Consider the following 20,470-nt stretch of genomic DNA (forward strand, 5'->3'; position numbering starts at 1 on the left):
TTTTATCATGACAGGTGGCCTTAATATTTTAACTTGTGTGTATTTGTTTTACTTTATCTCTTATTTCTTTCATTCAAACTTTTATTAAGCAGCAAATGTGGGTTCATCACTGACAGATCTGACTCTGTCATAATCTTATAATTAATTTTTTCTTGCTTCCTTATTTAAAATTACTATTAAAGATTTATTCTTTAGAAGGAAGCAAAACAGTATTTTACACTTGAAGATGTTTTAATAATGTCTATAAAATTTTACTTATTGAAGCACATTTTGGAAAATCAGACAAAAGAAACAAAGCCAAAGGGAATAAGGGTTACTCCGTCAAGCTCTAAAGGAGGGTAACTGCAGTGAGTACTCCTGAAGAATGTTGTATTTATACAGTTTCAAGAAAAATTAGAAGATATCATGTACCATTCCTTATTCTGATGATTATAATAAAATCTTCAGGATGGTGCTCCTGGGTACTTCTAATGCTTTTAGATTTTCTTCACATTATATAATAGTTTGGAAGTCTTAGTAAATACTATAAAATAAGTTGTACAAAAATGTTAACAAAGGTTATCATTGGAAAAGGTGTTGGGACAGGGTTTTAAAAAAATGTTCCTCTTATAAAAGAAGAAATTTGTTAAAATCAAATGTATTATTTTCACAATTAGAGAAGGGAGGAGAATGTGAAATGGTAGAGAGTTCCACCCTGACTTTTCCTCAAGAAGTAGTAAAATTTATACTTCTGTGTCAGGATGTGAAAAGTTCAATAGCGAGGCTGATTTTTCCAGTGAGACAGTTTTCACAAGGCAGAGTGTTAGTTGGCCCTTGCCCTCCAGCATAGTTAGCTCTGAGCACTCAGAGGCTTCCGTCTCCAAGGCCACAGCGGGTCCCTAGGCACTGTTCCTTCTCTCCCTGCATGAACCTTACGTGGGCATCGCTGTGCCCCTGACACACAGGAAGCTTCTAACCTCCAGTGTAGTGGCGCCCGTGGAGCGGGGCTCACTCGGACTTGCTGGGAATTCGAAGCCAGAAATCTGGCCCCTTGCCTCTTCCTCACTGCTTTGCAGGGGCTCCTCTGAGGCCACGGAGCCCCCTGAAATGGGGTCATGTTCCAGACTCCCCACTTGAGTGGTCAGGAGAGAAAGCAGGAACAGCAGGGCAGCCTTTCCTGTACAGCGACAGCAGTGGAGCAGGAAGAGCCAGGACTTCGTGGAGACGCGCGTGTCTCCTTCCCAGTCACCTAGTTTCTTAATCGCTTTGATGCGGTACTTTCTCATAATGGAAGAGTGTCTTGGGTTAGGAAACGTTAGGCTGATTCTTTCTACCAAAGCAAGTTAGTTGGTAAACTAAGATCCCTCAGTTACTTGAAAAATAATTGTTAAAAAGATATATGATTTAGTCTAAGTCTTCTAATGTTCAGTGTTTAAAGCTAGGACATGAAGCATGTGGTTATCTGTTCATTTAATTTGGCTGACTTTTGTCAATATTTTATGCCTTTTAAATCTTTAGTTTCTGTGGGGACATGGGATTTTTTTTTGACATCTTTATTGGAGTATAATTGCTCCACAATAGTGTGTTAGTTGCTGCTTTATAACAAAGTGAATCAGCTATACATATACATATGTTCCCATATCTCTTCCCTCTTGCGTCTCCCTCCCTCCCACCCTCCCTATCCCACCCCTCTAGGTGGTCACAAAGCACCGAGCTGATCTCCCTGTGCTATGTGGCTGCTTCCCACTAGCTATCTATTTTACGTTTGGTAGTGTATGTAAACGACATGGGATTTTAGACACAATATGACAAGTTTAAAAACAATGCATGTTTGTTTAGATTTATGAAATGAGAATTACATGAAGCGGGTTGTATTTTTTAGTTCAGAGTCTTAGAAAACTCATTTAAAATGTTTTCTTAAACTCCTTGATCTACCTTTTGCTTCAAGTGAAGGGACACTGCTTGTGACCTACTCAGTGTGGGTCAGCCCCAGGTTGCTGGAGAGGTTTCACGCAGTTCCTTTTCTTAACTTCCCCTTTCCTCTGGGTCAAGGGAGCTGCCTCTGGATTGTCTCCAGCTCCCCTCTGACCAATAAAACCAGAAAGCCAATTAGGGTCTAAGCTTTATTTTCCCCCCTTTTTTTATATCCAGACCCACATTTCGGTACAGCAGTGGTATTTAATATTGTTCTTTGTAGTCATGGGCAGGAGGAATTCACATTAATACTCTTGAGTTATTTAAGTCAGGAAACAAAGTAGGATACTAGTTTGCCCACTGTTAGAGATGTGATTTCATGTCCCAAATGACTATAATTTCCAGTGATCATTTTAAGTATAAGTTAACAGAAGAATAAAGAATTCATATGTGAATGAATTTCATAATACCAAGTTATTTCATAATTATGTTAAAAATAATGATGGGACCTGAGGAACAGAGGAAGGGATACTAATACCAAACTCAACTCTCCAGCTAACGTATCTGTCACCCCTTGGCTGCTTCTGCCACATCCATTTTTAATTCTTATGAGTTTTTCTACCTAAAAGTATATAAAATGAAGTTTGGTGATACAGCAGAATTAAATGATGCTTTCAGGTTCCCTCTAAATTTATTTAATCTGTGCTTTCTCCATTTCTTTTTACATGAAAAGAAAAATAGTAATTCTACAGATCGTTCTCTGATAGATCTGAGCTTTAAAAGAATCTTCATTTCTGTTTTCTGTTGTAAATGATCCAAAAATAAGACTGCACAGTTAGCCCGTTCTAAATGAATTATACAGTGGGTAAAATATGGTTCCCGTTGAATTCCACATGTGGTTCAGTGAATCAAAATTCATTCATAGAGTTAAATTGGGACCTCATTAATGACAAAAATTATCTATATGTTCAAAATTCTGGTTTTAACCTTTAGAAAAGTGTTGATATTGGCAAGGCAGGCTTTTCTCTGGCTCGCTCAACCAGTTGTCGTTTTTATCCTCCAGCCTAGTTCAGTATCACACTGGCCTTTGTCCATGCTGTGAAATCTTGTGTGTGTCATCTTAACCTTTTCACCAGTCTAGTTTTCCACACTCCTTCAGCTCATTTTTACTTTCAAAAGGGTTATAATTTCCACTTGGGACGCTGGTGCCTGAAGGATGGCTGGCGTCAACAGGTGTTCCTCAGACTTCTGTCTTGGCCCTCTTCTCGTCCTGTGTCCCCTTCCTGGGTAATCTGGGGTCTCCATGCCACCTCCGCCAGGACTGCTAGGCGGTCTGGTAAGTCTGTCCTGTGGCCTTTCCTGGCCCAGCCTCAGCACCGCCTGCACCTAAGCGTCCTGCAGACCCAGCAGACTCAGCGTGCCCCAGCACCTGCCTGCCCGGGCGCATGAACTGCGCAGCCTTACATTGGGCTTTCTTGTACATTTTTTCAATCCATCCAGTCCCTAGATGCTAGTGATCCTACCTTAGAACTGCCTCTCAAGTCAGTCTCTCCATTGATCCCATCAAGCACTAGTTCAGGCCCCTGTTCCCTTGGGCCTGGATTACTGTGTCAGTCTCCATCTGGTCTCCCTGCCACTGCCCTTTCCTCATTTTCAGACTATCAGAGTCATCTTCCTAAGAGGCAAATCTGATATCACTTGTCTGCTTTAAAAAATTTCCATTGACTGCCTCTTCTGTCAGAGTGAATATCCATCACCGTTAGTCTCTGGTGAGCATTCTTGGTCAGGGTCCCAGCCTACCTGACTGGTTATCTCTCACAACCCAACCCCTTGCTGTGCCACCTCGCACCCGTCACAGCGCTACATACCTCCTTCCTGTATCACCTGTGTCTTTCATGACATATACTTGACCACTAGGCCTAGTATACTTTTCTTTGTTTGTAGTTATACTTCTGGTATCCTATTGTATTGTAATTATATAAAGTATAGGTAAATCCTAACTTTGCAAAGTGCTACAAGGAAGTGTAGGGCTGACCTAGCATCCTGAGCCATGCCTGGTGACTCAGGATGTGTTTATGTAGTAAATAAATGGTGTCAGTGGTAAATTTTAAAATTCCACGTGACACCAGAGTGCAGAAATGGTCCCAACTCTGCCGGAAGTGAAGGCCCGTGCAGGTCACTTGATCTGTGCCTGTTTCTTTACTGAGAAAATTTGACTTTGTCAACCCTTAGGTGATTTCTACTTTGGGATTCTGTGTTGCTCTTTTACCTGTCCCTGTCCAGTGTTCCTGTGTAAAGTCATTCTCAGAGTGCTTCCCCCTCCGGGTCCCTGAGTGTTTCACTTGTGATTGCACTCTCTGGTCTCTCCCTGCACGCCCTTTGAGAGATGATAACTTTTATGATATCATCTCATTTTCATCCGTGAGTTAATCTCTCTTCTTTTCCCTCTCCTCCCTGTTAGTGTTTGTTACAGTGTCCTTGGGAGGAGATAGCACCCAAGACCAAAATACCTACTTTTGTTTAGTGGTTGTGAATTCACTGTACTCCTCCTGGGACATGTACTGCTCTGCCTAATTGTAGATTTTGCCTATTTTGACCTAATTTAAATGGACTTAACTGATGAATTAGAAGTTCTTCACTGGAATACCCTTTATTAATAGTTCTTAGAGAGTGAGAGGGGGTTGAGGGTTGATAGTGGAGGAAGTATCAAGAATAACACGGCAGGACTCCCCTGGAGGTGCAGTGGTTAAGAATCCGCCTGGCAACTCAGGGGTCACGGGTTCAAGCCCCGGTCTAGGAAGATCCCACATGCCACAAAGCAACTAAGCCCATGTGCCACAACTACTGAGCCCGCGTGCCACAGCTGCTGAAGCCTGCACGCCTAGAGCCTGTGCTCCACAGCAAGAGAAGCCACCACAATGAGAAGCCCGCGCATCTCGCAACAAAGAGTAGCCCCTGTTTGCCGCAACTAGAGAAAGCCCGTGCGCAGCAACTAAGACCCAACACAGCCAAAATATAAATAAATAGATAGGTAGATAGATAAATAAATAAATAAAAAAGAATAACATGGCAGTAGGGACACCCTGGATTCTATCAGCACATCAGTAAGTGTATCTACAAGATTTACAGTGTGTTGCCCTGGCAGTGGGTATGCTCTTCTCTACAGATGCACATGCACTTCTGCCCTTCTTCAGGATTGCTTAGAGGAGGGTGGGTATGAGTTCCAAATTCTAGAGGGCTCTACTAACAACCCCCAATTAGTAATTTGCTATTTTGTAATTGGGTTCTTAAAATTTTTCTCATCGCATTTATTTACTTTTCAGCTGATGTTAAATTTATAGAGATATTTAACAGCCATATGACCTTTTTTAAGGTACTTTGGGGTTTTTTTTGGGCTGCATTGGGTCCTCGTCGCTGCATGTGGGCTTTCTCTAGTTGCAGTGAGTGGGGGCTACTCTTCATTGTGGTGCACAGGCTTCTCATTGCGGTGGCTTCTTTCATTGCAGAGCACGGGCTCTAGGCGCAGAGGCGTCAGTAGTTGCGGCACATGGGCTCAGTAGTTGCAGTATGCAGGTTCTAGGGAACGTGGGCTTCAGTAGTTGCGGTTCACAAGCTCTAGAGCGCAGGTTCAGTAGTTGTGGCACACGGGCTTAGTTTCTCCGTGGCATGTGGGATCATCCCGGACCAGGGATCGAACTCGTGTCCCCTGCATTGGCAGGCAGATTCTTAACCACTGCGCCACCAGGGAAGTCCCATGTGACCTTTTAAAAGTTGTTTTCAGTGTTTTCTGAGCCAAAAATATTACCTGCAGTACTATGAAATAAGGTTTTTAAATATGGAAGAGAAGACCTTTCTTTGTACTCAGAGTGGAAGGCGTCAGTTTGCACACTAGGTGGTCCCATACACACCACACCTTGGAAAAAAAAATTTTTTTTCTTTCTCTGTATAGCACAGGAAACTTTATTTATTTGCATCTTTATTGAGGTATAATTGCTTTACAATGGTGTGTTAGTTTCTGCTGTATAGCAAAGTGAATCAGTTATACGTATACATATATCCCCATATCCCCTCTCTCTTGCGTCTCCCTCCCACCCTCCCTATCCCATCCCTCTAGGTGGTCACAAAGCACCGAGCTGATCTCCCTGTGCTATGCGGCTGCTTCCCACTAGCTATCTATTTTATATTTACACCTTGGGAAATTTAACGTGTTATAAGCCCCTGTCTCAGCTTGGGCAGCCATAACAAAGTACCACAGACTGGGTGGCTTAAACAGCAGACATTATTGCTTACAGGTCTAGAGGCTGGAATTCTGAGATCAGGGTGCCTGCATGATCTGGTTCTGGTGAGGGCTCTCTTTCTGGCTTGTAGGCAGCTGCCATCTGGCTGTGCGCTCATGCAGAGAGAGAGAGAGAGAGGAAGAGAGAGAAATCCAGCTCTCTGGTTTCTCTTCTCATAGGGACACTAATTCTATCGAATCAGTGCCCCTGTCCTTACGACCTCATTTAACTTTAGTTTCTTCCTTAGAGGCCCCTTCTCTAACTATAGGTACACTGGGGGGTTGCGGGGGGGGCTTCAGCATACGAATTTTGAGGGCCGAAAACATTCAGTCTATAACATTCTGCCCTTGGCCTTCCATAATTCATGTCCTCTCACATTCAAAATACATTCATTCTACCCCAACAACCCCCAAAGTCTTACTCATTCCAGCATCAACTGTACAGTCCAAAGTTTCATCTAAATATCATCTAAATCAGATATGGGTGAGACTCAGGTCTGATTCATCCTGAGGCAAAATTCCACAACAACTGTGAGCCTGTGAAACCCAAGTTATGTGCTTCCAAATACAATGCTGGGTCAGGTACAGAGTAGACAATCCCGTTCCAAAAAGAAGAAATAGGAAGGAAGAAAGGGGTGATATGTCCCAAGCAAGTCCAAAAACTACCAAGGGAAGTTCTAGTAGATTTTAAGGCTCAAAGACAATGCTCTTTGGTTCCGTGCTCTGGCCTCCAGGTCCACTGGAGGGCAGTGTCGCCCCAGCTCTCTTGGGCCTCACCCAGGGCTCTCTGCAGAGGCGCCACCCCAGGCAGGGAGGGGCGGCCTCGCCCGCCCAAACCCTAGAGGCAGCCCTACCCTTTGAAACCCAGGAGAACATATAAGCCCTGCCCTGGGCCTGTGGCGAGAGTGCCAGCCCTTACGATCTCTGGATTGCCTTTAGGGTCATCCTTCCCTTTTTTGAAGGATGATGCACATTAGCAGAATGGTTCTTTTGCCCTGTTGGAAGTGTAACAGCCTTTCTTCATTTCCTCTGGTTTCTGTCTCCTTCAGTTCAAACTGGCAGTGTTTCTGCTCCTATAATCACATAATCTCTTTATTGAGTGATAGTTTAGCTACACCTTTGGCATCCTCTTCCAAACATGCTCTTTCATTTTTTTGCAATATGGACAGGCTGAGAATTTTACAAATCTTCCTTTTTGCAGAACAATTCCTTCTTCAGTCCATCTGTTTTCTCTTGCATTTTATTGTAAGAAGTCAGGAGGACTCAGGCCGTACCTTTAACATTTGCTTAGAAATCTCTTATAACTATCTAATCTCACGACTCACATGTTTCATCATCCATACGACACTAAAAAAAATTCAGTCAAGCTCTTTGCCATTTTATAATAAAAATTGCTGTCTTAGTTTGGGCTGCTGTAATAAAAATACCATAGACTGGGTGACTTAAACAACAGACATTTATTTCTAATAGCTCTGGGGGCTGGGAAGTCCAAATCCAAGGTACCAGCTGATTTGGTTCCTGGTGAGAGCCTCTTCCTAATTTGTAGATGGCTGCCTTCTGCTGTGTCCTCACATGCTAAGAGAGAGATCCTCTCTCTTGTGTCTCTTCTTATAAGGGCACTAACCCCATTCATGAGGGCACCACCTTCTTGGCCTAATTATCTCCAAACGGCCCCACCTCCAAATACAGTCAAATTAGGGATTAGGGTCTCAATATATAGATTTGGGGGGGAGATAAACATTCAGTCCATAGCAATCACCTTTCCTCCAGTATCCAATAACTTGTTCCTCATTTCCGTTTGATACCTCACCAGAATCACCTTTAACATCCATATTTCTAGCAAGCACCCCAGACTCCTCCAGCCTCTGCCCATTACCCAGTTACAAAGCTCTTTCCACATTTTCAGGTATTTATTACAGCAGCATCCCACTTCATGGTACCAAAATCTGTCTTATTCGGCTTGGGCTGCCATAACAAATTACCATAGATGCGGGCTTAAACAACAGACATTTATTTTCTCACAGTTCTAGAGGCTGGAAGTTCAAGATTGAGGTGTCACCATGGTCAGTTTCTAGTGAGAGGCCTCTTCCTGGCTTTTAGGTAGCAGCCATCTGGATGTGTGCTCACATGGCCTTTCTTCTGTGCTCAGCAGAGAGATATAGGGAATCTCTTGGTGTCTCTTCTTCTAAGGATACTCACTAATCCTGTCAGGTCAGGGCCCCACCCTGGTGACCTCATTCAGCCTTAATTACTTTCTTGGAGGCTCCATCTCCAAATACAGCCACACTGTGGTGATAGGGGTTCAACATATGGATTTAGTGGGGGCACAAACATTCGGTCCAGAGTACTCCCTCTTCTCTGGTTTTGTATGAACTTTGCTTAGGGATCTATTGCCTTCCTGGAGCCTTTGTATGCTTTTTCCTTACTTGGATTTCTTAAAAAATGGGACCTTCTATTGCCCATTCACCCTCTACAGAACAATACAGGCTACCCCTGTAGAGCAAGGCATGGTGACATGCCTGGTGATAGCACTGTGACACTGTGATCCCAGGTGGCTGGTGTGCTCTGCTAAATTCTGTTTGTTCTCATTTCTAGGGACTCTGATGAACATTACAGTCTCCTGGTTAGTATTATCTAGTCTTTTTTTTTTTTAAGAGTTGGGTTTCGGATTTCTGTTTCATGCTTAGAATTATTGTGGCTTTTGGCAGAGAATATTTTAAACTGGGTGAAAAGGCCAAAAAAAAAAAATGTAGAATCAAGAAGTGAAAGCACAATTGTTTACAGTTCAGTAAGCAGTTGTGGTTAAGAAATGTGTCTGTTCATCATTGCCAGATGACTTAAAATTTTATGGGGGAGCATAAATTTTAAACAAAAAAGTGCTTTTACAGGGTAAAGATGTAAATTTCTTCAGAATTTAGTTTTTAGGTATTATAATCTAGACCTCCTGCTTAGAGCTTTATGAATTGTATTGTGAAATTATCTGTGAAATGAATCTCCTGGCAGCTTACAACATTTACTCAGAAACTAAAATTTTGATGTACTAAGCATTAATAATAATATAATAATGCAGTTAATTAGAGAGTCACTAACTGAATACTCACAGGCACATAATATTGCTGGGTGTTTGGGATCATTGGTAAAATTAAGCATAGTTGTAACCTTTCAAAAGAAAAGATAGTATAATTGTGTACAAATAAGTACAATTCAACTTTCAGTGCATAGTAATGGAAAAAAAGCAGTGGTACAATACAGTGAATAGAAAAACCATCATTTGGATTTGATTTTGGACTGTATTGTTTATTTTTCTTTTTGGAGCATCACTTGAATTACAGTTTAATTTGCATCCTTTGGGTAAATATCAAAACCAATTGAGGTGAGGGAGGTAGGTCAAAACCATCTTGGTTGGCAGTGAAATCAAGAACAGAAAAATAGTCCCCAAAATTCTTTACATCAGTTTGTATTATTCGAGTTCATTCAGCTCTTATATATTTTATTGGTATTTATCCAAGTACAGCACAGAGTTCATGATTTAATAGACTAAATTATTCATTTCATGTGTTAAAATCTTGGTACAGTGGTACAGTGATGACATAAAGGAGAATGATCAACCCTGCTGAATGGAAAAGCAGAACTGTGGTTAGAGAATTCACCTGGGAGATGGTGGTGAAATGCTTTCTTAAAGTATGGGTATAGAAACAATTTAAACATACTTGAGTAGAGTTGTGGAATTTGAGGGTAGAGCAGTGAGAAGTAACTGGTAACAAAGGTGTCTCTAAACAGTGGACGGTTGTCTGGATTACTCAGTGGTTGGTGCCTGAAGGATTCAAGAACAGAGGTGGCTGTTGTTAAATTTACATGTACCAGAGGGCCACTCTGGAGGGCCTTGTGTTAGGGCAGAGTAGTCAGGTACCAGACTGCGGAGGTCAGTTAGGGCCAGGCTGTAATAACTAAGAGGTATCTCAGCCTTAATAAATCCAACACTGATATCATGACACCACTGTTACCCCTGTCCCTTGCCCCTAACACACACACACACACACACACACACACACACACACACATACACACACACACAAAGAGAGAGAGAGAGAGAGAGAGAGAGAGAAACCTGCTCCTCTGTCTGCACAGGAAGCAGGTGTACTTTAAACTCCCCTGATCTCCATCTCTGACCCTTGCTGTGCTGTCTTGCCCTCCTACCCCAATCTGTGTGTGTGTATGTGTGTGTGTACATGATGGGTGAGGACTGAGGAAAAAAGTAATGGTGGGCACCTGTTGATGATTTGGCCTGAAGAAGAGAAAAAGTACAGTTTCAGAGAATAGTAGGACATATATTTTAAATCACGACGCTTTATGGATTAGCCTGTTAGAATATCTATGAAGATAAAGAGAGTAATCATACAGGGAGGATCCCAAATTACTCTGCAGTCATCGTGTGGATAATGAAGTGGAACAGCTTAAAGTTAGTGCAACAATTATATTATGAAAAGTATTTCATGATAAAAAATTACAGATGTTTCTGTCTCTATAGGAGGATGATTTCAGTATTTCTCCCCCCGTACTAACTTGCTTCACCTGGTACTTTCTTTTATAGTTTTTGTTAATTTCTTGTATAGTATTTTTTGTATAAGTATTCATGAACGTTTTCCTCACAATATATATTAATTCATCAGCATAACCCACTGAGGCGGATTGGAACTAACATGCATATAAATGGGCCCTAGCCACCTGTGTATTTCAAATAAGTCATTTAAGCCAGGAATCAAAAATATACTTTATTCTTATATTACTTGCTCGATTCTTCTGTGGCCTCTTGCTCATTTAAAATCAAAGACTTTTTTTTTAGAGACGTTTCCTGATAAAATAAATCACTCACTCATTCATTCATGCATTCATTCATCAAATGTTAGCCTTTAAGTTAACTCTTTGCCATTTTAACTACAGAGTGTTTCATCTGCTCGGCATATGTATGGATAGAAATTACTAGATCCTGTGGTGTATTTCCTCTGTGAATCGTCTGTTCCTGTGTCTTAACCGCTTTCGTGTTGTGTTGATATCTGTGCTTTCCATTTGGTCTTCGGGGCACTTCTTCCTCAGCGTTTGGTTTCTGTCAAATTATACTCTTCCTTTTCAGTGTTGAAATCCTGACTGTGCCCAACCAGCGAGAAGCCTCACTTGAGTCCATTTCTCAACCTGGTGTGCTTTTTCTTTTTCTTTTTTTTAAACATTTAAACAAGTCCGACGTTTGAGCATAATAAAATAGAGAAAAAAAGCATCCTCAGTTTCCTGTCTTTAACTGCCATTTACCCTCGAGACACTTCAAGTATAGGACTTGTGAGAATACTCAGTTTTGAGCATAAAATCTGCCAGTAATCCTCTCTAACCTTAAGAAAGTCATATGAGCAACTAACTTGTTCAGTTTTATTTGTCAAAAAGGGAGATTAATATCTTCCTTACCTATTGCATAGGCTTATTGTGGATCAAGTACCATAATAGATTTGAAAATGCCTTGAAAAGTTGATATTGTGACAGTGACTGATGACAGTGGCAGCCATTATTGTATGGGTGACAGACCAGGCCCTGCACTGTAGGCTTTCTGTTCTCTCTCTGTCAATGTTTGCAGTGTTCTAGACTATAGCTGATACTATCTCCATTTAAAAAGGAGGATACTTGTAAGTGTAGATAAGGTATTTGAGGATTTCAGAGGGAAGGAATAGTTGGCTCTGGCTGAGATTCGGGAGACACTTCCTTGACAACATGAAACTTTGGCTGAGTCTCACAGCATTTATGGAAAACTTGCCCCACTGTCACAGAATGGCCTTTTTTTTTTTTTTTTTTTTTTTTGGTACGCAGGCCTCTCACTGTTGTGGCCTCTCCCGTTGCGGAGCACAGGCTCCGGACACGCAGGCTCAGCGGCCATGGCTCACGGGCCCAGCCGCTCCGCGGCATGTGGGATCTTCCCGGACCGGGGCACGAACCCGTGTCCCCTGCATCGGCAGGTGGACTCTCAACCACTGCGCCACCAGGGAAGCCCCAGAATGGCCTTTTATGTTTCCTCCATCTAACTGCAGAACAGTCTTCTTCGCTTGTAAAACCAGCATCTCTTGTGCTCAGATTGAAAGCTTGCATCGAATGCATAACTTGTCTTGGGTTGTCTCCCTCAGAGGAAGAGGACATTACACTGCTTACTTTGTGCAGGGAAGGCAGACCACTGGCTTCTCCTCAGGCCTGTGTGGGAGCACATCCTGTGGGAGGGACTTCACGGTGCTTGGTGGAGAAGTGCTGTTCGCAGCCCTGTGTGCATCCAAGATAGCACTCCCAAACCTGTTTAGTCACCAAGCATGCTGTGGTGATGGTCAAATCAGGGTTCATAGTTATTAGATATTGTCAGGAGTTCTCATGAAAATCCTCAAAGAAACTGCAGTCAGTAGCAGTGTGACTCATCATAGATATATAGGTATTTCTGCTGTAATACTATTTATGTGTTTCTGTAGTGTCTTGCCTTTTGTAAAATCTGTCAGGGTCTATGTGGACTGTAGGGTTGGGGGCAGACCGCTGAAAACCTATATCGCTTTTTAATCAGCCGCACATGCCAGTGATTGGTTACCCGAAGGGAGACCGGTGCTGCCCGGGCACCACTGGCCGCTTGAACTCCAGCAGGACAGTGGGTGCTGGAGAGCACGGGCCATGGGGCTCTGGACAGCGGCCGCTGCTGGTGGCCGAGGATAGTGTTGGGGGTAACCCCTGAGCACAGGTAAAAGTTTAAAAAACTCCTAAAGTATGTCCAGAAATTTGCCTGTGGCTAGTGCAGTCCCTACCATTAGGGCTTTTCCCTTTGCTGCCGGTGAGCTGAACTCTACCCACTGCATTGCTGCCCTGCCCAGGAAAAACGGTGTGCTCACCGCAGTGACCCCCACATATCCTGACTTCTTTTCCTGTTCACAAGCTGAGGTGAGCTGCTTTTTATTAAAAAGACACCTGTCGCGGCAGAGCAGGCTGAGCCTTCACTTCCTAGGCAGCACCGTTCTTTCCAGTGTGTTTTACTCTCCATAGTGACCAGCCCAGCTGAGCCAGCACAGCTTAGGATGTGCTTGGTCACGTCCTTCCCCCTTCTGTTTCCTTCTTACCTTGAGAAACAGTCTCATGATAGACACATACGTAGAAATCATAGTTCCAGATAGTGCTCTGGGGAGATGCCATGACCTTGCTTCATACATGCACGCTTGCTGAAGGCACTCAGAGAGAGCAGGGCGTGGAAAACTCGGGGTCCAGGGGAAGATGACTAGAGAAAAGTGAAAGGGAGAAAGAAATGAAAACGAAATTAAACTATATAACTAAGGCGCTGGTACTGTTTAAATGTTAATTTTTATACTCACTGTTAACCAGTTAGCTAAAGTGGTAATGAAAGTCATGTTGGTGTCTGTTATTAGCAAGGCACTGTGCCAGACACTTCGGTTTTATCTCATTTATTTTTTTTAACTAAAAAGCAGAGAGTAATTAAAAAAGTGTATTTACTACCTAGAATTAATAACACATATTAATCTTTTATAACAAACAATACGGCAGATAAGTTTGAAATCCCCTGGGTTCCCTTCCCAAGTCACACTCCTCTTTCTCGTATGATTCAACAGTTACAACGAGTTTTCTGTGTGTCCTGCTAGTCCATATTTATGTACCTGTATGACATATGTACCTGTAACAATATTTTATTAGTCTTTGTGTTCAAGAAAAATAACATTATGGGTGTTAGGCTGTACATATCTGTTTACCCCTCTTGTATTTGAGATCTCTCCAAGCTGATATGTACAGATCAGGTCCATTCACATAAGCTTCTGTAAAGTGTCTCTTCCATGAACCCACCACAGTTTACCCATTGGCTATGGACTGATGCTGGGTTTCCTCCTCTTACAAACAACACTGAGATGTGCAGCCTTGTCTAGATCTCCTGGTGCATGTGACAGAGTTCCTGGCTACATCGCTGGGATTTCCAGGTTATAGGCTATGCACACTGTCAACTTTATCTATCTTATTTAATTCTTAAAAATGTTAATCGAGGCAGGTGGCATGATCCCCAGTTTACACATGAGAAAAATGAGGTGTTTAAATGCTGTGTAACTTGGCCAACTTAATTAATAAGAGACCCAGTGATTGAATCCAGATCAAATTCCACCCATTTAAATTTAGAGCCCTAACTCCCATCAGTCCACAGAAATCCTCAACTTTGAACGTCCACGATCGTTAGAATACTTGCAGCCGGCCAGTCATACTGTGTCATTTCAAAGTAGACAATCAGAGCAGGTAATGAGGTGGAGAGGACCCGGTCATACTCCTTTTGTTGTGATTTTTGAAAGGGTTCAAGTTTTGGAGTGAAAACATGCTTTGTGAAGTGATGGATCTGAGTTTTCCGTATGTGCAAGACTGTTTCTTTATGATAGAAAACTGTTTCTTATGTTGCTTAAAATGTACGTATTAAATGCAACATGCAGGATATATTGATTAAAAAAAAAAGATGTTACCATGAGCATGTTAGAGTCTGTATTTTACTTTTCAAAGTATCAATATATAGACCATTTTCTCCAGGTGAAGGAGGCTATCTGAAAGTGATTCTCTTTTTCATGATAATTTTATTCACACTTGGACCATATGTCTTTTAGACTTCATTTTTGCTTTCGTTCTTTTCTTCACCTTCTAGGTATAAAATCTGGTATATTAACTGTGAAAATTCTAGAGCTTCATGAGGAATGCACCATCCAAGTTGCAATGTGTGAGCAGTTATCGGGGCTGCAGGCTGACAGCTCTTCTCAGGGTGGGGTCCCTGGGACTGGCCTGAGGGTGCTCTTCGCCAAGGAGACTGCACGCTGCCTCCGGGGACTTCCACAAGACATCATCCGTATCTACCCTCCCTGGTGAGTGCAGAGAACTGATCCCCACAGTCCTCAACTGTGAGTTTGTCTCAAAAGACCTTTTTATCAGGAACATTTTTGTCACTTTATTATACAGTAATGCCAGGGGATGGAGCCAGGATTCGACATAGATTTTATGTAACAGAAGCTCTGAACTGTCTCTGATGGCTCGTTTGTATTTCTGGTAGCAAATTTTTGATAATTTGGCGGGGGTGGTGAGGTGGTGAGGGAGAAACAAGCACATCAAGATTCCTGCTTAAGTGGTGTGTTGTTATGAAATCTGGCTGTTTTTGTTTTTATCTTTCTTAGAAATATAATTTTCGTAAGAGTGATTATGTGACAATAGGATAATACACATTAATTTAATACTTCTTTGCTAATTACTTTAGGGGGATAAAAATCACGAATTAAGACATAATAGGGTTTGGTCTTCAGGGGCATAAGTGGTCATTAGTGGATCAGAAATTATTTTTGAGGATACCATGTTTGTTTTCTTCTGCATAGGGTATTAATTTTTACCACCAAAAGAAGAGGGAAGGTTTGAGCAGACTTGTTTTAAGGGCTGTTAATTTTATTGACAGTTTTTAAGTTTCATTCATCTGTTAAATTCTTAGGTTTGAATTCAACTTAAAGATCTTTAAGTTAAACTTCTTCCCCAGAGGAGGGATCTTTTCATTGTGTCCATAGTGAGTGATCATCAGTCTCTAATTAAATTCTTCCACAGACAGGCTGAGGATATCAGAGGGTAACTTGCATTACTTTATTTTATTTAAATTTCTAATACATTTTTAAATTGAACAATATAATATACAATATAGAATCGTACACAGATTATAAGTATACATTTCATCAAGTAATCACAAAGTGAATACATTTCTGTCCAGTCCAAGAAATAGAATGCAGTCCATACCTGAGATTGCAACACTCTCCCCTTTCCTTCCTCTTCCTCCTGCTCCGGGTGACCATGATCCTGACTTCTGATGCAGTAGACACCTTTGAATGTGGGTTTTGTGCTTCTCAATATATTGTTACCATAATAACTTGTAAAGCTTATAGCTGTTTCCACTGCTGACAGTTTCTCAGCAGTCACGTCAGTACCACCGTCAACATTTTCATGACTGCACATTATAATTTCTTTACTCTTTCCATATTCTCAGCATATAGTATATATCCATTCTTTTGCTAACATAAATAACTCTTTAATAGATATTCATATATATGTATTTACATATTTCGGGTTATTTCTCAGAGTAGATTTTAGGAACTATTTTAATGGATTAAAGGATATACCTTTTTTTTGCTTTTAATTAATTTTTGTTGGAGTATAGTTGCTTTACAATGTTGTGTTAGTTTCTACTGCACAGCAAAATGAATCAGCTATACATATACATATATCCCCTGTTTTTTGGATTTCCTTCCCATTTAGGTCACCACAGTGCAGTAAGTAGAGTTCCCTGTGCTATATAGTATATTCTCATTAGTTGTCTATTTTATACATAGCATCAGTAGTGTATATGGGTCAATCCCAAAAGGGTATACGTTTTGTTGTTGCTGTTACTGCTGTGATTTCTTGATACAGTTAAGTAAACTGTAAACCTCATAGTAGAGTACCTGCTGCTGAATACTCAAACTGAATACTTTCTCTTATATTTATTTACTGTTGACAGCTTCTCTTTTGCAAATTGTTTTTCTTAACTTTTACTCATATATTCATTGGGGCCCGGGGGATATTCTTATCAATTCATATGTCTGTTTTGTATAGTAAAACTTTTCTATTTATACAATTATGTTACTTATGATAACAATTTTGATTTTTCCTTCCTAATACTTATGCTTCTTTATCTGTTTCATGTCTTATTGCATTGGCTAGAACTTCCAAATCAAAACTTTTTCACTACTGTATTCCTAGTGACTAGAATAATGCTTGGCCTATGGTAGACATTCAATAACTATATGATTAATGTTGAGTATTAGATAATCATCAAGATGTTGTCAGTCTTGTTATGTTCCCTGTTTGAATGAGAGGGTGTATCAATGTATTTCATTGATTTGTACATTCGCTAAGAAGCATTTTTTGATGTTTACTTACTGTATAATAAGTCTTGTGCTAAATAATGGGTAAAACAGTATTCAAAATGAATGACAAATCATCTCTGCCCTTAAGGGACTCACTTTATGGTGGAAGAGGAAGGTAAAATAAACATGTGATAAAGACTCTAGGAAGTATAGTAATAGAGGTCTGTACAAAGGATGTGAGAGCAGTGAAGAGGTAAGCATGACTGATAGGTCGGTAGCGGGGAGAGAGAGAGAGAGAGAGAGAGAGAGAGAGAGAGAGAGAGAGTGTGTGTGTGTGTGTGTGTGTGTGTGTGTATGGAAAGAACCAAAGAAGGGGCTGTGAGGGCATTTGCAGTAGAGGAGGCTGAATTAGCAAAGAACAAGAGGCCAGAGTGGCATGGTGTATGCAGGAATATACATAGTTCATATGGATGAAGGGGAATTCTGCAGCAGGAGTGGCAGCAAGTGAGGATGGAGAACATGTGTACAATGTTAAAGAGCTGGTGTGTTAAATCCTTCCTGCTGTCTAGGAAAGGAAGGATGTGGTCTTACTCACAGTTTGAAATTTGTGCAGGATAACTTAGAAGGAGGCCAGAGTAAAGGCATCCAGGAGACTTTGGGAGTAGCTCAAGTGTGCGGGAAGATGATGACTTGGACTAGGATGGTAAACAGTAGATTCAGTACGTATCTCAGCGTTGGCAGCAACAGGATGTGCTGATGGATTTGATGTGGTTTGTGAAGGAGAGACAAGAAACAAGATTCCTCTGAGTTTCTGGCTTGAGGAAACAAGTGAGTTAGAGCACCATGTAGTAAAATGGGGAGACTTGGGGCAGATTTTGATGGCACAGTCAGCAGTACCTTCTTGACACCAGCAATACCTAAAGCCCTGAGTAAACACAAGAGAGACTGTGGTGCCCAAAGAGAAACTGTCAGCTGGTCTGGTTTTCAGTGTAAGCCATGTGTGGTAACTGCCGAGGTAGAGCCCTCAGGCTTGTTCACAGCTGCTTTTGTTCCTGCTCCATCTTTGCCACCTGGGATTCTGTGAGATGAAGAAATTGCTAGGAGTAAAGCAATGCTGAAGGTGGAAGGTTTGTTTATAGGGTGAGATTATCTTCCTGTTATGACAGCCAGTCTTTTCCCACCAAAATTACAGAGTGTCTTCAGAGGAAATAAATAGAAAAGAAAACTACTGCAGTGTGAAAATGAACAAATGAGCACCATGACAGTAATCTGGATCATCTGAAAAACTAGAGGGAGGAAGAGAAGGAAATCTGTCACTCATGCTTACATGAGAAAGGAGAAGCAGGTGTCAGCTCTTGCTCCATGGGGCACTTTTCCATAGGGTCTTCATAGGAATATGACCAGAAGGCCTTGTGCTTAAATAACTTTGGGAAAGGCTGGTTAAATGCGTACTAGTTACTGTATTACAGGAGTGCTCAGAGTATCTAATATGAAAATGTGCATTATGATTCACAGTAGAGGGAAGCAGAAGAAGAGGGGAGCATACAAACAAGTGACCACTGTCTTCCTAGTCTAAGAAAGTGGATCAGGAGGGCAACTAAGGAGAGTGGTGTCTCAGAACATAGAGCAGGGAGTTCCAGGAACCCGCACCTCCACCTAAACAGCTGCTGCACGGGCAGGAACCATGTGAAGTATGACTTTAGAATTCTATAGAGTTGAACATTTGTGGTCAAGGGAAGATTTTGGTAAAGAATACAGGGAGGGGGAAGGGTAAGCTGGGACGAAGTGAGAGAGTGGCATGGACATATACACACTACCAAATGTAAAATAGATAGCTAGTGGGAAGCAGCCGCATAGCACAGGGAGATCAGCTCGGTGCTTTGTGACCACCTAAAGGGGTGGGATAGGGAGGGTGGGAGGGAGGGAGACGCAAGAGGGAGGGGATATGGGGACATATGTGTACATATAGCTGATTCACTTTGTTATAAAGCAGAAACTAACACACCATTGTAAAGCAATTATACTCCAATAAAGATGTTAAAAAAAAAACGGGGAATTTCAGCTGCTGGTAGCAGCTACTGTCCCACATCACCCATCTCCACAATCCTGGTGCAGAATGCTAGAGCCAGGGTGGGCAGTATATCAGGGTTTGTACTGATTGCTGAATGAAGCTTTGATCACTGAGGCACTGGCACAGAGGCTAGTGGACATTTTTCCAGCCCCTTCACAGGCTGAAGTGGTTTCCAGGAGAGTTAAAGAGACAGTACATGTCTACCTCCCTGCTGTTTGGAACCAAACATTTAAGTGAATCTTTGTCAGGTCTAGCTGATGACAGAGACAATGAAACAAAAATACCACTTTGCTACACAAGACAAGGAGCACACAACTTACAAAATAGTATGGAAAATTCATAAATGGATGAATCCAGCTCTCAGTAAGTTAAGCTTCAGCAGCCCCTGTGGAATGGAAGAATTGAATTCCCCGAGTTACGCCAAAATAATACTGAAATGTCCAATTTTCAACAAAAATTACAAAATATACAAAGAAACAGGGAAGAATTGGTGCATTCACAGGAAAAAAATTGACATCGCTGAGGAAGCCCAGACATTGGAATTATTAGTCAGGTATGTGAAATCAACTGTCTTAAATATTTCCAGTGAGTTAAAGGTTTACTATATATTAAAAACTAAAGGAAATCAGGAAAATAATATGTGAGCAAAATGAAAATATAAGTAAAGATAGAAAAATTATAAAAAGCAAAGAGAAATTCTGGAGCTGAAGAGTATTGGGTTGGCCAAAAAATTTGTTCAGTTTTTTCCATAAGATGGCTCTAGTAGCGCTTAGTTGTCTTTTAACTTCATTCGAAACAATTTTGTTAGACTGTATGGTGATAGCTGTCATATCAGTGCATTTAAAAAAAACCTTACCAAAATTGGTGAGTTTTTGTGTAGCCATTTTAATATTGAAGATGGAGAAAAAAAGCAACATTTTTGGCATATTATGCTTTATCATTTCAAGAAAGGTAAAAACGCAAAAAAAGATTTGTGCAGTGTATGGAGAAGGTGCTGTGACTGATTGAACATGTCAGAGGTGGTTTGCGAAGTTTTGTGTTGGAGATTTCTCTCTGGATGATGCTCCATGGTTGAGTAGACCAGTTGAAGTTGACAGTGATCAAATCAAGAATACATTGTTAAAGAAAGTTCTTGGTGAAAATGAAAAAATGTATCTTTTATTTTTACTTAAAAATCAAAGGAACTTTTTGGCCAACCCAAATACAATAAGTTAAATTTTAAAACTCACTAGAGAGGTTCTACAACAGATTTAAACAAGTGAAACAAAAGATAAGTGAACTTGAAGATAAGACAATTGAACTTATATAGTCTGA

General features: G+C 41.3%; 1 protein-coding gene across 2 annotated transcripts in view; it reads left to right on the forward strand.

Moving 5' to 3' along the window:
* SPIDR (scaffold protein involved in DNA repair) overlaps positions 1 to 20,470 on the forward strand; it is a 348,123-nt gene that overhangs the window by 145,133 nt on the left and 182,520 nt on the right. For both annotated transcript variants that reach the window (XM_082858553.1, XM_082858552.1), the window contains exon 8: positions 14,859 to 15,072. In XM_082858553.1, coding sequence (XP_082714679.1) covers positions 14,859 to 15,072 — 214 coding nt within the window. The remainder of the gene's footprint in view (positions 1 to 14,858; positions 15,073 to 20,470) is intronic.

This window comes from Leucopleurus acutus (genome assembly GCF_964270905.1).
Source record: "Leucopleurus acutus genome assembly, chromosome: 17".
NCBI lineage: Eukaryota > Metazoa > Chordata > Mammalia > Artiodactyla > Delphinidae > Leucopleurus > Leucopleurus acutus.